At 38.5% G+C, this 15,623-nt stretch overlaps 3 protein-coding genes across 4 annotated transcripts; 2 read left to right on the plus strand and 1 right to left on the minus strand.

Moving 5' to 3' along the window:
* Positions 1-2,004: 2,004 nt before the first annotated feature.
* Positions 2,005-8,124, minus strand: LOC148728028 (uncharacterized). 2 transcript variants are annotated; one of them, XM_088762498.1, is made up of 10 exons: positions 7,294-8,124; positions 6,745-6,826; positions 6,326-6,376; positions 6,155-6,238; positions 5,505-5,739; positions 5,075-5,228; positions 3,953-4,179; positions 3,556-3,621; positions 2,637-2,777; positions 2,005-2,473 (listed from the first exon to the last, which is right to left on the minus strand). In XM_088762498.1, the coding sequence occupies exons 2-10, from the start codon at positions 6,817-6,819 to the stop codon at positions 2,280-2,282; spliced, it is 1,227 nt and encodes a 408-aa protein (XP_088618624.1). In that variant the 5' UTR covers positions 6,820-6,826; positions 7,294-8,124; the 3' UTR covers positions 2,005-2,279. The 2 variants fall into 2 exon arrangements, with proteins under 2 accessions (XP_088618624.1, XP_088618625.1); XM_088762499.1 differs by lacking the exon at positions 6,745-6,826.
* A 2,594-nt stretch (positions 8,125-10,718) lies between these two features.
* LOC111337090 (perlucin-like protein) lies at positions 10,719-11,784 on the plus strand. The gene is made up of 2 exons (XM_088725924.1): positions 10,719-11,055; positions 11,193-11,784. Exons 1-2 carry the CDS (start codon positions 10,815-10,817, stop codon positions 11,624-11,626), a joined length of 675 nt encoding a protein of 224 aa, XP_088582050.1. The 5' UTR covers positions 10,719-10,814; the 3' UTR covers positions 11,627-11,784.
* A 2,468-nt stretch (positions 11,785-14,252) lies between these two features.
* LOC111337105 (perlucin-like protein) lies at positions 14,253-15,279 on the plus strand. Its single transcript, XM_022943338.2, has 2 exons — positions 14,253-14,590; positions 14,702-15,279. Exons 1-2 carry the CDS (start codon positions 14,326-14,328, stop codon positions 15,142-15,144), a joined length of 708 nt encoding a protein of 235 aa, XP_022799073.2. The 5' UTR covers positions 14,253-14,325; the 3' UTR covers positions 15,145-15,279.
* The last annotated feature ends 344 nt before the right edge of the window (positions 15,280-15,623 follow it).

The following is a 15,623-nucleotide window of genomic DNA, read 5'->3' on the forward strand; positions in this document are numbered from 1 at the left end:
TTTCTTGCCTCAGAAGGAGATGTTATTTAAACTTCTTTTAAGGATCATGTTCGACAGTCAGCCGTAGGACAGGCAATAAATTAAATATGTGAATCTTGACTCTTTACCCGAATAATTAATCCTCGGTGGTAAAATGCAGTTAAAACACTTCAGAAAGTGAAGCCTGTTCTAAGAATTCAGGCGTCAACGAGGCTTGCCCCTCTCCGCTGGACACTCTTGTTTCTGGCAGTAAAGAGGTATGTCCGGGTAAACCAGGTTTGGTTTCCTTAAACATTATATAAAAATAGGACGCTTTCTAAGTCAGAAGCCTTCCACCGGACTAAATATTTGTTTTTCCAGCGTAAACTATGGGCCTTTCAGACCCTTTTCACAAAAGTAATAATAATAATAATAATAATAATAATAGTCAATATTCAATCAAAGGACAAAAATGCATATTCTAAGTTACAATGAAGAAAGTGGAGCCTGTTCTAAGAATTCAGGCGTCAACGAGGCTTGCCCCTCTCCGCTGGACACTCTTGTTTCTAGCAGTAAAGAGGTATGTCAGGGTAAACCAGGTTTGGTTTTCTTAAACATTATATAAAAATAGGGTGCATTTTAAGTCAGAAGCCTTCCACCGGACTAAATATTTGTTTTTCCAGCGTAAACTATGGGCCTTTCAGACCCTTTTCACAAAAGTAATAATCATAATAATAATAATAATAGTCAATATTCAATCAAAGGACAAAAATGCATATTCTAAGTTACAATGAAAAAGTATTAAATGATACACGATAAAAGACAATAATAATATAAGATAGAATAATATTACACTAGATTATATTTAAAAAATAAGTCTATTTACAAAAGTTTTCTTGAATCTCTCCGTTTTTATCTGAGGAAGGTGACACCTTCTCGTACGAAAATTATATGCTAATTCTTTTTCTTTGGGAATGATCGCACCTAGCGTATGATTATCAATAGCTCTTTTGAAAACGGATTTATTTTGTTGTTCTAAAATATTAAAAATACTGAGTGTTTGAGAGGTTAAATGACGCTTATGGCACCTGAAACTTAAATGAGACTTGAGGATGGTTTAGAAAGCTGTTTTGCTGAACGACGGGCATCGAATACTTTTTTAGCAATCGGCCAAGCGCTTTGGACAATTCTTCTGCCTTATTTGCATAATATATGCTGCTTTGATTGAAAAGTGATATTTACTGAAAATTAGCGTTTAATGTTGCATTGTGAATCGTGGAATCGTGCACTATTTCATGATTTCCTGACTTTCTGTCCCATCAAACTGAGGTATTAAATGTGACCACAGCCCTTGTTACAGAAATAATTGTTCATATAGTGGCATTTTAGTCGAAAACTGTAATTGGCTATCCTGTTGCGGTGTTCCTGCCATTTTTTTTGTCATTTTTTTAACTATTTATTTTGATGGTTTTTGCTTGGCGAAGTTAATAAATAAATAAATAAACCTTACTTTGTTACTGTAGAAACTGCAACTGCAGTTCTAATTTTGCAGCGGAGTTAATCGACTAGCCATTCAAGGATAAATAGATCTTGACTTCTAATTGGCTTTTCGTGCTTCCTACCTGAATTTGAAATTCTTTAATTCTCCTCTGCCTTGAGGAAAATCCGACAGATTTTTTTTCAGGAAATCATGCAGTTTTGAGCTGTCAAACGTTTGTTCCTCCACTTTTTTGTACCAAATAAATAAATTGCGTGACAAGGCACTTTCAGTTTGACGTCATCGGCGCTAAACACGTCATTTCATCGCCGCGGCGCGGGGAAAAATATGGCGATAGATAGTTCCCAGGGTCCTCTTTCTGCAGTCATTATTCTCATCTTCCAGGCGCCGCGCTTTTAACAAAGCTTCAAAACCTTTTGACGTCATTGTTCATTGCCAAAAGATGAACGGGATTTTAGAGGAAAATAAAGTTGAATAATGACTCCTAAGGCATAGATCATAATATCTTGCAGTCTTTTTCCTTGACATACTAACGAGTATATTTCGTCTTTCTCTGTAAATTGACATTTAATTACCTGAATTCAGTTTATTTAAATTGTACTTTCTTTATTTATCGGACAGAAATATATCTCAGTCTACAATACTCATATTCTGGTCTAGTAAAAAATTTTAAATTTTCTAATTCACTAAAACGCTTTTATTTATTATTTTTTTTCTTTGCTGTGACGTTGTAGTCGTGCAATACGATCCAGCATTATTTTTATTATAGAGAATATGTCCTTATCTTTTGGAATTTTGAAAGAAAAGGTTGTTGACATCTGTGTCAATATCGCCTGGGCCTGGTTCCACAGTCCACTCTCTCTGGCAGATCACAATTCACTGTATCGGCGCGGAGGAGCTGGGGTGGGGAGCATTTCTGGCGGTGGGCTTTGCCGATGTTGCAGATGATGAACCCCGCGCAGTCGTCAGGGTCTGGGTACAAACCACTTTCTCGATTTGCACAGAAGTCTGAACCAGCTTAAGAACAATAGCAAAAAGCAAGTAAAATCTGTGTCAGAGGTTCATATCTAACACAACTAACCAAGACAGGTTAGAGAAAATATTAAATTGCTGTTAACCAGGTCTTGCCTCGATAAAAAGTTTCATTGCTCAAAAGTAATACCAAGTAGAACTACCCTACCTGCTCCTCCCCCAGAAGCTGTACCAGGAGCTGCAACACCTCCTCCTCCTGTGGAAGGGGGTGGGGGAGGGGAGGGTGGAGGTGGAGGTGGAGGGCTAGGAGGTGGCTGAGGGGAGCCTGGACTACTGCCTTCACCTGGAGCTAAAAACAAAGAATTGCGATAGAATACTTAAAATGAAATGATGCTAATTTTTCCAAGAATGTAAACCCTAAAGTTAAATTTTTTTATGGTTCCATACTAGCGGACAAAAAATTTCTTTCTGTAGGAAATTTACTAGATATCGAAAAGACGAACAGACAGACAGAATTCAGAAAGAAAGAGAAGCAGATGAGGAGTCATCTAGGCAGACAGACAGGCAGACAGACAGAGAGACAGACAAGCAGACAGACAGACAGGCAGACAGACAGACAGGCAGACAGACAGACAGGCAGACAGACAGGCAGACAGACAGAGAGACAGACAGGCAGACAGACAGACAGGCAGACAGACAGGCAGACAGACAGGCAGACAGACAGGCAGACAGACAGAGAGACAAGCAGTACTACAGAAAGGTTAACAGTTAGATTGAAAGTCGCTCAGACAGACGGACACTATGTTTTAGCTTGTTTGGTGCCTCGTTCTGCAACTGCAGTGAGTTACACCAACACATGGTAATCCAAATTTATAACTTAACACTTTAGTTTCAAAAACATTCGAGCGATTTCAAGACGTTTGTATGATATGTAACTTCTTATAGCATTCCCACCGAAGGTTTTATACGCTCATCACTTCATTGTTTGAATTTGCTCACCTTTTAAACAAATTTTCATTTGACTCACTATTTTGTGTGGTTTAATTTATTCATTTCGAAAACCACTGCGACAACATAGTTTTTAAGGATTAAGTTACGCCAGTAGCAGGAGGACATGAGCTACTCACCCATTCCCCCCGAGGGATACGGTGGTTTGTTTCCTTGACCCGCACATTTGATACTTGATGGGCCAGCTGCAAAAAAATGTAATGATGACGATAATAATAATAATTATAAAAATGATAACGGTGATAATAATGCCGTGACTGTGGACACGTAACTCTCAGACACATTGCTGTAACGTATGGGAAAATTCTTTACCTGAGTAGGCAAATCGATGGTTTGTTTAGGAGCTAGTTGTGGTTGGCAGGATTGGTTCACTTTGTTTCTTTCAGATTTTAGATATCGGCGGCAATATTTTTGAAAGAAGTAACAAAAGGTTTCATGTCATTTTTTGATTGAGCGTGAGGGACTGGTACCTCCTCCTCCCCACCCTCCCCCCCATTTCCCACTCCGATATTGTACCTCCAGCTCCAGATCCTGAAAACTGTACATTACTCATAATGTTTTCATCGTTTTGCATAGACGGCAAGACCGCTTCCCGCTGTTCTCCTGTTACCGCCGTCACTCGTACGGTCATAGGAAAATCCACTTGACCCAGGCCATCTCCGACAAAGTAGTTGTCACTAATTGTCCGTTTTAGACAAGAATACTTTCCGTTGTTTAAAATTTCCATCCCAGCAACTGGAACTCTTCAAGTAAAGAAAAAGCCGAGTAAATAAAAAAAAATTGAAATTGTAAACGTTAACGCTTTAGGTGGTCATGTTATCCTTGTATTAAAAAAAAATGTAGATGATTTGAGCTCTTTTATTCGAAAAATATCGATGTTTTTCTGCGTACAAGTTAGGTCCAGGATGCAAATTAAAAGTACTTTCAGTCAAAAAGAGATTTATTCTAAATCATCCAATAAAGCCAAAGAAAACGTGAAAACGGAATTTACAAATAGATATAATCTGTTCTTGAGAAGCATTCAGTCAGAGACATAACTAGGTTATTCTGTCTGATCTTAACTTATACCCTATGCAAACCAGTACACTTTTGTGCTAAATCGGGTTAACTGAAAGAAAATCAGAAACAGAAATTGAAAAACTGAATTTTCAAAAGGATTAAAATAATCGCTAACTTATATCTTCAATGTGACAGACATGGAGTAGACGAAAATCGGTTAAGCACCTTCTATGAAGAGAAAACATGTTTAAACTTTGGAGTATTAGTTTCAACCATCACAGTTGTCCTGCAACTCTAATGGTAATTATAACATATCCAAAGTAAAGCGCGCGCTCTGATTGGTCAATTTAGCGTCCCCCATTTGCCCATGGGTGTACGCTGCTGACGTGAGCAAATGCAAAGACTATTTTTCCGCGCGCGCTTGTTTTTTCTGGTCGCGTAAGATTTGTTAAATAAACGGGAACTCTTTAGCTACAATGTATCAATGTTATGTTATAACATATGTTATGTTATCGCCTCGAGCGACTCTTACGCTTCTTTCGTGCTTAGCAACCTCCCGCGTGCATCCATAACTCAATAGTGTACGCTGTGGTGTTTACCATTTGTTAATAATAAAGGATAATGGAAGGAAAAACTTACTTAGTGTTCCTGGCCTGGAGTTTAACGTACCAAGGGTTGCTTCCAGTGAAGCGAAACATGATGTTTCCCTCCTTTCCTGGGACAGTGGGACAGTCAATGGCTTTTGTTTCGATTTCCCATCTGCCATCACCGGGGATGTACAGGTCATAGCCACCTGCGTTGAACAAAACAAAAATTAGTGATCATTGTCACAAAGCAGCGTCTGACGATTGAGTTCAGGGTAGGTAATTCAAAATAGTATCTAATCGCATTTTCTCAGACTTCCATAACAGTTAATTGGTCTCCATTTGTAGGTATTGGGTTTAGAGAGCCAGAGCTCGGTCCAGCTCTGCTCAGTTCAACGCGTTGTTTTCTTGGTTAGACACTTAACTGTTACTTTCCCCTTCTGTGCCTGCCACAAACCGTCATAAAACCACACAATTTAAATTACCTTTTCCACATCCGCCACACAGATCATGAATAACAGCTTTTATAACACCAGTGACAGGATCTGACCCACTTCCTTTTCCTGAGCCCTTGATTTCCACGCACATTCCACAGCCAAGGGAATTCTGGAAGTCGTAGTTACCGGCCGCTACTCGTATCCAGCCGGGCTGAGAGGACATTGGGGAGAGTGGATCCAAGGAGCATGCGCCGCCTCCGGGATACTCGCCATAATAGGTAGCCTGGAAACGAGAGAGGCGCGTAATTAGAGAATCTTCACTACTCTACTATAGTTTGTTTGACTTCTGCTACCTTCAACTCGAGGGAAAATGTCTGGTGAGACAACGAATAAAAAACATGACATTGAGGACAAAAGTCAATGTTTTGCCTCTCAGATCTTGAAGTCGACAACCGGTGTTTTTTTTACGAGCACTGATTTATCCTATTGGCGGCGACAAACGTGAAATATCTACTTAGGTTTAAAGTTGTTATGCATGGACGAACTCTGGCTACGAAGCAAAGGGCTTATAGCTTTTTTAATGGATGGATATGGTCATGTATATCCCCGTTTAGTCGTTTTAATTCAGCTGCAGGTTTTATTTGTTTCGCTGTAAAATGATATCAAATATCTCCAGGAAACGAGGTGCGTTTTCTTACCTCAGACTTAAAAGTCTCTTTATATCGATTGTATATATTTTCAGCATTGGATACATCAGTGGCCCGTTTTTGAACAACACGGTCCTTTAAAAAGAGAAATAAATATTGCGATTAATCATAAAAAAGGTGATTTCAAATCATTTTTGGAATTTTTTAAACGTGAAAGGTTACCTCGTTTAGGGTGTTGGCGGAAATTTTCCTAACATCTGTACAAGTTATTTCCTGAAATAAAAGAGAGATCAGAGAACGAGCAATAGGTTGTTGACCAATTAACGCACTCAAAGTGTCTCAGCCTATAATTTATAAACCCAAGCTCCCAGTGTTAGGATAGCTATTTTATAACGTAGTCAGGAGTTTGCGAGTAATACATTGCGTTGGTAAATCTCGTTATGGCTATTTCTGCAATCCCTTCTTAGAGGTCTTTTATCATAATTTATTATTTATTACACTGTTGTATTTAACCACACTTTATCTAATCACTTCTTTGAGTTGATATTCGGCTTGTCGCCTCGTTTCAAGTACAGTACTAAAAATAAATTTTCACAAAAGTGATATACATTGTACTGAATTACAAACTACGGCATCCTTACCTTTAAACAAAAGCACGTGACAAGAACTGTCAGATGTTTGCCTAGCCTTAAGTTCATGTCCACCGAAAGTGGCATTGCCAAACTTAAACAAACGTCAGAAATGAAATTAATGGCTTCTAAAATTGTATTCACGTTTGTATTCACTATGAAGTGGTTTAATGACGTTCGCACGTGCTATCACCTTTACGGAGTTCAGAGTTACAGTAACTTGGATCGAGTCAGTAAATTTGATACTGCCTTTTCATTGTTAAACAAAGGTACCTAGAGTACATACACGCCACACAAATAAAAACAGGTGGAGCAAGGCAGATTTAAATTATCTGTCAAGTTTGAATGACATGTTTAAACTAGCAATTAGAATTATTTAAAGTTGAAACAAAGTATTCATTGTGAAACAATAACTGTAATATAAAAGATGAACAAAACGCAACAATATTCAGTAACAATACGAAAAACAGGAACCGTAAACAAACCCTAATTACTACTAGAAGACAAATCACAGAAGTCAATGGAAAATATTAAAGAAACCTACTAAGTTGACAGTCGTACCTCAATACTGTTGTCTAAAAAAATATGACATTTTGACACTTCTTCTGTTCTAGATTGCATAAAGGTCGGCACACACGAGGGGACTAGTCCCTTAGTCCCTGCGACTAGTCCCAGCGACCAGTTTCATGCGACTAGTCCCTTCGTGTGAACTACACATTTCTGTAGTCGCAGGGACCAAAATTTGGTCCCTGCGACTGGTCGCACGAATTCAAACTGGTTTGAATTCGTGCCACCAGTCGCAGGGACTTGTCGCATGAAACAAATGTTTGTCCCTTCGATCGTGTGAACTGTTTGTGCGACCAGTCCCTGCGACTAAACGGTAAATAAGCCAATCACGGGTCAGTATGATGCGTGACTTCCGGTATTTGTAAACATTGCAGTTTCTATGAATTTTGCCTGAATTCTAGATTTCTACAACTGAAGAATAAAAAACTATTTCTAGTTTTGTAAACATATACAGATGTCTTGGAGCCGTTTTGATGGAATTTTTACCCTATTTGACTCTGTGTCTGTTAAAAATAAATAAATAAATAAAAAAACGGAACGTAAAAACATGAATAATTCGACTGAATAAGTGTAGTTCATTTGCGTTGATGTTTAATAGTGCTACAATGAAAAGTTGTCAAATTTTCATTGTTTACGTGTAACGCCCAAGACTAAGAAACATCTTTTGCCTCTTAATTTTCCTATGTTCTTGTGCAATTGAGTGCCCTCGTGTGAACACCTTAAGGGACTAGTCCCTGCTACCGGTCCCCTCGTGTAAACCCTTTAAAGACTTGTCGCGGGGACTAGTCGCACGGACTAGTCGCAGGGACTAGTCCCCTCGTGTGTGCCGACCTTTATGTATATAATAATCACGACCATGTCGCTCTCATAGAAAGTGACTTAGGACTACTCAAGAAATTTGCAAAATCTGAGGTTCTTTTCTCAACGAGAAAGTTAGATTTACATTGAAATACAACCGACAACTTAAAGATAACGAATAAATAATGAGTTATGACAACAAAAACAAAGACAAGAAATATACAGAAGAATTTAAAAAAAACACGCAATTGGGTGATTCGATTTCCGTCTGATTCTAGCTCGCTTTAAAATCCCAGAATATTTCCCTTGGCTGAGAGATTGTCTTCAGAATTTCACTTAGAAACTTACCTTTCATTTTTCAGCCATTTATGACAATTATCTGACCAAGCTTTTGGTGTTCAGTATCAAATGTTCATGGCAGCTGCCTAAAAGAATTTGTTTTTTAACTATTCCTTTATAATGAATATGCAGGCTTTCCGGAAAGAGTACAAACAAGAGATTACATACATGTATCGCGATTACATCCCTTACAGTCAGTGAAACGCCGGAAAGCCACAGTAGACCGGAAGAGACTGGGTGGAATCGTTCAGTTGAGAAGGATGAGTGAAAGGACATCAAGGGGAAGGGAACCAACATTTAAAAAAACAATCATCGACTGTCACATCAAAATGCAAAATAAAAGTGTACTAAAATGAAAGAAATCTCGATGACAGAAAAAAATGAGCGATCCAAATGATGAAGATCTGCGAGATGGCAAATATTCTCTTCTGAAAAATATACATTTGCCTGAGAAATTCACAGAAATTGAGTGGATCCTAAAATTTAGCCAAAGCCAACTGAAAGAATGATCTCTTACCTTATACGTGTTCAATCTGTGATTATCGTATTACAAGTAGACAAAAATGAATCTCATTAGGGCACGTGAATTTTTTAATTAGAAATCTTGCTTTCAATTGTCTTTGTTCTTCTACAATGGCACTTGAAATATTCTTGTGAGCCACCTTAAAACCACCAGAACCGATCAAATAATTGCTGTCATTTGGTTGAAGTAAATTTAAACGGGTTTGTATCTTTTTATTCAAACAAGATCATCCAATTTACAGTGAGTTGCAATTAAAGACATTGCCTAAAAAAAAAATAATAATGAGAAAAACCCATACTGGTCAATCGCTGGTAACAACTGACTGTGCGAATCCAAATGTCGGAACCGAAGCAAATTGGGGCTTCTTCATTCCGGTGAAAGGAATTGATCTCAGTTTAATGAATTAAGTTATCTTTGGTCCGCGGATGGTAAACAAATAAACGATATGATCCTCGCAGTTAAGCTGAAATTGAAGAAATTTCAGAAAAGAAGCCTTAAAAAATTTAGGCTTCAATAGGACTCGTACCCAGACCGTCTAGATACTAATTAGGCTCTACTACCAACTAAACTGCGAAGCCACACTTTGGGACCGAGAACAATTTTTTCGTGGGTTCTTCGCTACTATAAAGAAATTCGATCACAATAAAATGAATTTATTCATGTAACTATCTCTACATTTATATTGGTGTACAATAAAAACTTGACTTAAATGTGCAGTTTCATCCGATTTAGTGATGAAGGAGTTTAAGATGCTTCTTTCAGTTTTGCGGTCCCGTCGTATTTTTTGTGGTATTTTTCCACATGCCCGTCTTAGCGCTAGCTAAAATGTCGTGGTCTATATTCCTTGAGTTACCTCATAAAACTATCCGGGAAGACACGAACTTATGGTGATCGATCCGGCCAGTTCGCAGTGTTAGCCCACTAGATTGTATAATTTTCTGTCGCTTTCAATACACCAAGATTCTTCGCGTTTAATAAGTTTAAACACTGCTCTTTCTTAGAAATTTGTTAATGATTTTGATTAAATTATTTACTCAGTTATTATGGAACAATTTATCAAAGTTGTGCGACAGAGAGATCTCTTGTTATCATTGGTCATAAAGAAAAAGTGTTATTCAATCCTAATATTTTTATTGCGGAATCAAGCAGGTTACTGGAGAGTGATTTATCATGAAGTTTCTCGGTCGGGTATATGATGTTGGCTGATTTGTTTTTAAAATACTTACGCCGTCCGTACAAATATCTTTCTTTTTGCAGACTAATCTAGACTTAAGGTTTCCACTGTCAGACCACATATCAGTAAACATTCAGTTCGTGTACCACTGGAAAAGCAATATATCCATCTGCCGGAGACAAAAAAAGTTTTGATTATCGTAAATGCCACGTCGCCCTTCTCAGAACATGATAATGGTTGGCATTTTTCCTAGCCTGCTTTATTTGAATTTCAAATTTGAGGAGCTTTTTTGTTTGGTCAGACGAGTTTACATCGTTGCCTAAAATTCTCATTTCCCAAAGAGTTGTAAATTCAAGGACTTAGCTGCAAAATGCTCGTCGATCAATCCATTTATAGACAGATGTGGCGAAAACTTGGAAAAATTTTCTGGTTAAAAAAAAGTCAACATGGTCGAACTTCAAACGTTTTTGGCCGGACTTGTCGCTCCTAATCACTTCCGTTGGATAACAACAATAGAATATCTTGAATCATTTTCATGTTTTCGGGATCCTACGTCAAAGTTTTCCCTATACTCAGACACTTAAATATATCAGTTTATTTGTTGCGGTCCTCCGATCTATCACGGGCGCTAAAAACGATAGTTTTTCTAACGATCATTCTAAGTTCAAACTTCGACTCGAAATGTTTCTTAAATCGAACTTAAAGTTCGTCTTGATTTGCTTCTTGGTCCAATCCATTGCCTCTGCAAGCGTCAAACACCAAAATGCCAGCAGCGTTAAGTCCAGTTTCAGTAAAGATTCCGAACCACCACAGTCAGTGGACCAAACTTTTAACATCAACAACTGGGGAATCGGGAAGATTGAACGAAAGCTGCTCATGGACATCAAAGACAAAGTAAATTCTCTCTCTGCCAGATGCAAAGGTGTGTTTGACTTGTGAATACTTTAAGTCTAGATACAGTGACGGGTAAAATTATTCACACGGGTCTAGGAAAATTCTTACGAATCAGCTTCGTGACATTTTTGTTGCAATTTTCACTTCATTTTATTGTTTTATCAGTGACCGTTACAGCGTGTCCAAAAGGCTGGGTTTCGCGCGGAAAGTCATGTTACCTTGTGATCGACATACGAGTCTCAAAGTGGAGTGACGCGCGAAGAACATGCCAGAATTTGGGAGGAGACCTTGCCGTCATCAAATCTGCCGATGAAAATAAGTTCATCTTCGACCTGGTGAAGAAGCAGAAGACAGTCACAACCTACGGTGCGTGGCTTGGCCTCAACAGAAAGGCAGATAAGAAGTTCTACTGGGTGGATGGTACTCCAGAGGTAGGGCAGTACTCTGCTTGGGCGAGTGGGGAACCAAACTCCGTTTCCGAAAAGTGTGGGCACATGTATGGAACTGGGAGCAGGCAGGGAAAGTGGAATGACTTGCCTTGTCAGATTTCGTATTCAAGCCATACTCCAGTTGTTCTTTGCCAGAAAAAGGCTAACTGAGGCAGCTGGCAGTTCCGCGAGTTTTTTCCGATAAGTTTATTAGTCGATCTTCAAAAGATCTCACTAGGTATTTAGAAAATACGATGTACTGCTACTAATTAAACCTTTGATCCTGTTGAAAATAAACTTTGTTGTGGATAAATAAAGATAAAATCTGAGGTGTGTTTTCATTTTAAGTTTGCTCTAAGTATCTTTTCAAATCTTTGTGAAATGAGGGAGGGGGTGTTAGAAACTGTACGTTACATTTATTAATCTTAAAATTGGTGAGATCATAAGTGATTTTGTTTGTCTATTACGTAACCAAACAGCATGTATGCAGCCCGTGTTTTATCGCCCCATATATGGCGCTGTTCCACGTGCTTACAATGAGACGTGGTGTGTGTTTTCGTGAGAGATGTGAGTGGGAGTTAACTGAAGTGTAATAGCAAAATTGAATCAAGAGAATAAATGGTGAGTACAGCTTTTGCACGCTTTCGACAGGGGGGGTGTGGAGAGGATCGCTCATCGAGCTAGTCAGATTGTTCTCGATCTGCCAAATCAAAAAAAAAAAAAAAAAAAAATAGATACAGTTAAACAAACAAAATAAAACCTAAATCCTCATTCAAATCATAATCTAGAATCGTCCAAAACTTTTAATACTTTCAAATTACTCAAAAGTTAAAAATCGCGTTTCTATGTTATTAACTGTTCTGCTGCTTGCTCTTCAGAAATATCAGTCATTTCGAACCGCAAAAGAATGCGCACGTATGATTATCAAGTCGCCCCTTGACTGTTACTGTATTTTTTTTGTTTCAAATCATTCACTGGATTATCACTAATCACCCTGTAAAATATGATTAAGGAAAGAAAAATCGCTCGATAGGAATAGGACTGAGTAAGAAAGAAAATTATCCATGACCTCTAGACACTCTGGAGTGCTGTCAAACATCACCGACGAAAGCTTTCTTATTTGTCACTGGCTAATTTAATTTCTCATTTTAAGACCTAAATGGTGGATAGATTTCCAAAGCTTATTGGCCAGCTCCCATGCAATTTTCTTTCACAAAGAAACTCGGGGAAACTTTGGGGAAAATACTGAGAGTTATTTGTCTTGAGCACAACAAACCTCCATCATCCAAGCACGCCTAGCGAGCCGGCGAGAGGTCCGCAGACCAGGCGAGTGGCTTGAAGATCCCCACACACCAATGTGCCAATGCGGAGTCGAGTACTCTAATCACAAAGAGCCACATAATTTCCTGCCATGTTGAGTAGCGATTTAAAAGAGTGGACATCATTTCTGAATGGTTTTTAAAGCATCAAGGTAAAGGGCTGAGGGAGGATGGTACTTCAGCCTCTCCAAACTTGCCTTGTAATTAAAAAGTCTCAAATCCGTGAGCCAAGCTACATATATTGGGAGGGTCTAGGTTGTGTGATGGTTTAACAGTTGACTTTTTTTTACGACTAACAGTTAAAATTTCTCACTTTTTAAGCCTAACGGCTAATTTTTTTTGCAATTATGGCAAACTGCTAACTCCCTTAAGACCCTCTATTAAAAAATTTGAAATGATATCCATGGTTCAGTAGAGCTTTGCCGAAGAACACGTACGCGCACAAAAACTGACTGACACTTCATATGACTATGTCCCTTGTATTTCACTTTAGTAAACAAACCTCGAATTTCGCCGGTTTTTCTATCTTTCAAAATTTGATGACGTTACACAATGTACACTCGAATCTTGCTCGTCATTCGATTATTATTTGAATCCTTACTCACGACTGTATTTCAGTTTCCAGCGATTTTCATTTCGGTTCTTCTATTACAATGGAAGTTTTATCTGTAGTTACGGTTTGATCAGTCGCACGCGTCTGATAGCCCTCAATGACTCAGCGTTGTTGAAGCTCGTTATGTTTGCTCTCTACAACCGGTTTGATTTGTCACTGACGCTGCATGAGTACACACCCAAGGCAGAGTTATGCTCACGACATATACTTGTGTAAATAAAACCCCAAATTTATCTCATTTAACACATGGTGTAAGGAACCATAAATGCAACCATCAGTTTAGCCTTGCCTCTCTCCTCTCGATGTTGTCTTAATATTCATTGGCTAAACTTAACTCTCTGTTGTCAAACAGGTAACCATGGTTGTCTTTGTCACTGTTATGCAATAGTTTATTCTGAAAACACTGTATTCGTATGGGGTATAAAATTACATCGTCATCAGCTGGGCCCTTTATTACTCAAGAATTTGTAAAATAAAAAAAAAATCACTCTTGTTGTGCCTTAAGTATGTTTTGTGTCAATCCTCACATTCTTTGCTGCAAAGTGGCGATAGACGTCACGCAATCACTGCGGTCAGAGTAAGGAAAAATTATTTCATGAAGGGTTCACTGAGAAGAACAAAACTTTCTAAAGTATCGTCTAATAATAGATGTTTGGGGTGTGATTGCTACATGGTTTACCAGTTTTAAAAATAAACTTTTAATCAGTGATGTTTCGTTTTCGCTGTAAAAGAATCTGAATCATTTTCTTGTTCAAGTTCCAAATTGCCACGCCAACTTTTCTATTCAGTTTCTTTACCGTATATATATATATATATATATATATGGGTCATGTGCTTTTTATACGATCTCATACCAATATATAATTATATAATAAGTCAGCTCACATGTTGGAGTCTTCGCATTAGTCACTATTGTTCGGACTGAATTCGTCTTCAAAATGTTTCATATGTGGGTCGCAGTTTTCATTTTTCATTTAGTGCGATCCACCATTTCACTAAATTTCGATGTTTCGTCGGAAATAATCAACAAACAAGGCCTACCACGTTCAGGTGTGAAAACGTTTGACTTCAAAAACTTGGGACCTGATCCACAGTTGGTGGAAGAAACTTTTAACATAAAGAGCCGAGGGTTCGGAACAGTTGAGCGAAAACTGCTGTTGGACATCAAAGCCAGAGTTGATTCTCTCTCTCCCAAATGCAAAGGTACGGGCACGTTTTTTGGTTAAATTTCATACAGCTTTGGAAAAATTCTGACTCATCAACTTAATCATTGTTTTTGTGCGTTGAGAACTTTTGTTATTTTTGTTGTCTCAGTGACCGCATCAGAGTGTCCTAATGGTTGGGTTCCGTTTGAGAACTCATGTTACCTCGTAATCGACATCCCATCACTAAAATGGAGCGACGCTCGAAGAACGTGTCAGAATTTGGGTGGAGATCTTGCTGTCGTCAAAGCTTCTGTTGAAAACAATTTTATTTTTGAGTTGATGAAGAAGCAGAAGACCGTTACATATTTGGGCGTGTGGCTTGGCCTCTACAGAAAAGCAGACGACAAATTCTACTGGGTGGACGACACTCCAGCGGAGGCAGGGCAGTATTCTGCTTGGGCAGGTGGCGAAGCAAACCATGTCACAGGGAGTTGTGCACATATGTATGGAAACGGGAACCAACAAGGAAAGTGGAATGACGTAGTGTGTGACCTGAACCAGCAGGTTTTAAGCTATTCTCCAGTCGTTCTTTGCCAGAAAAAGGCTGACTGAGGCAGCTGGCAATTCTGCTTTGTTTTTGATGACTTACTCGATTGTTTGAGGATTCCATAAGATAAACACAACTAATATGATGTACTGCCAGTTAACCTTTTAATCCTAATTAAAATAAACTTGATGATGGATGAAGCCTGACGCGCGTTTTCATTTAATTTCCGAAGAGATCTTGTCGCTTATTTCAAAATCAGTTTGAGAAAGGGAGGCGTTAGCTAATACTTTATTTTTTTTATTAGGCAAGGTTGGGAAGTAGTGAGGGTGGGCTGGAGAAGGAGCGCTCATTTGAGAACGTTATTCCTCGATCTATAAATTAATTTTCCGCAACCGGATCACTTTAATCGAAGTATCCATCTACGAATCGTTTCTACCCTGTAGTTTCCCTTCATGCAGCTTGGAAACTTGGAAAGGTGTGAATTTTGAAAATATAGCGTTTCAGTTCTTACTGATGTTTTCTGCTTGAGCAGCAGAAATTCCAC

Source organism: Stylophora pistillata, chromosome 6 (assembly GCF_964205215.1).
Source record: "Stylophora pistillata chromosome 6, jaStyPist1.2, whole genome shotgun sequence".
Lineage (NCBI taxonomy): Eukaryota > Metazoa > Cnidaria > Anthozoa > Scleractinia > Pocilloporidae > Stylophora > Stylophora pistillata.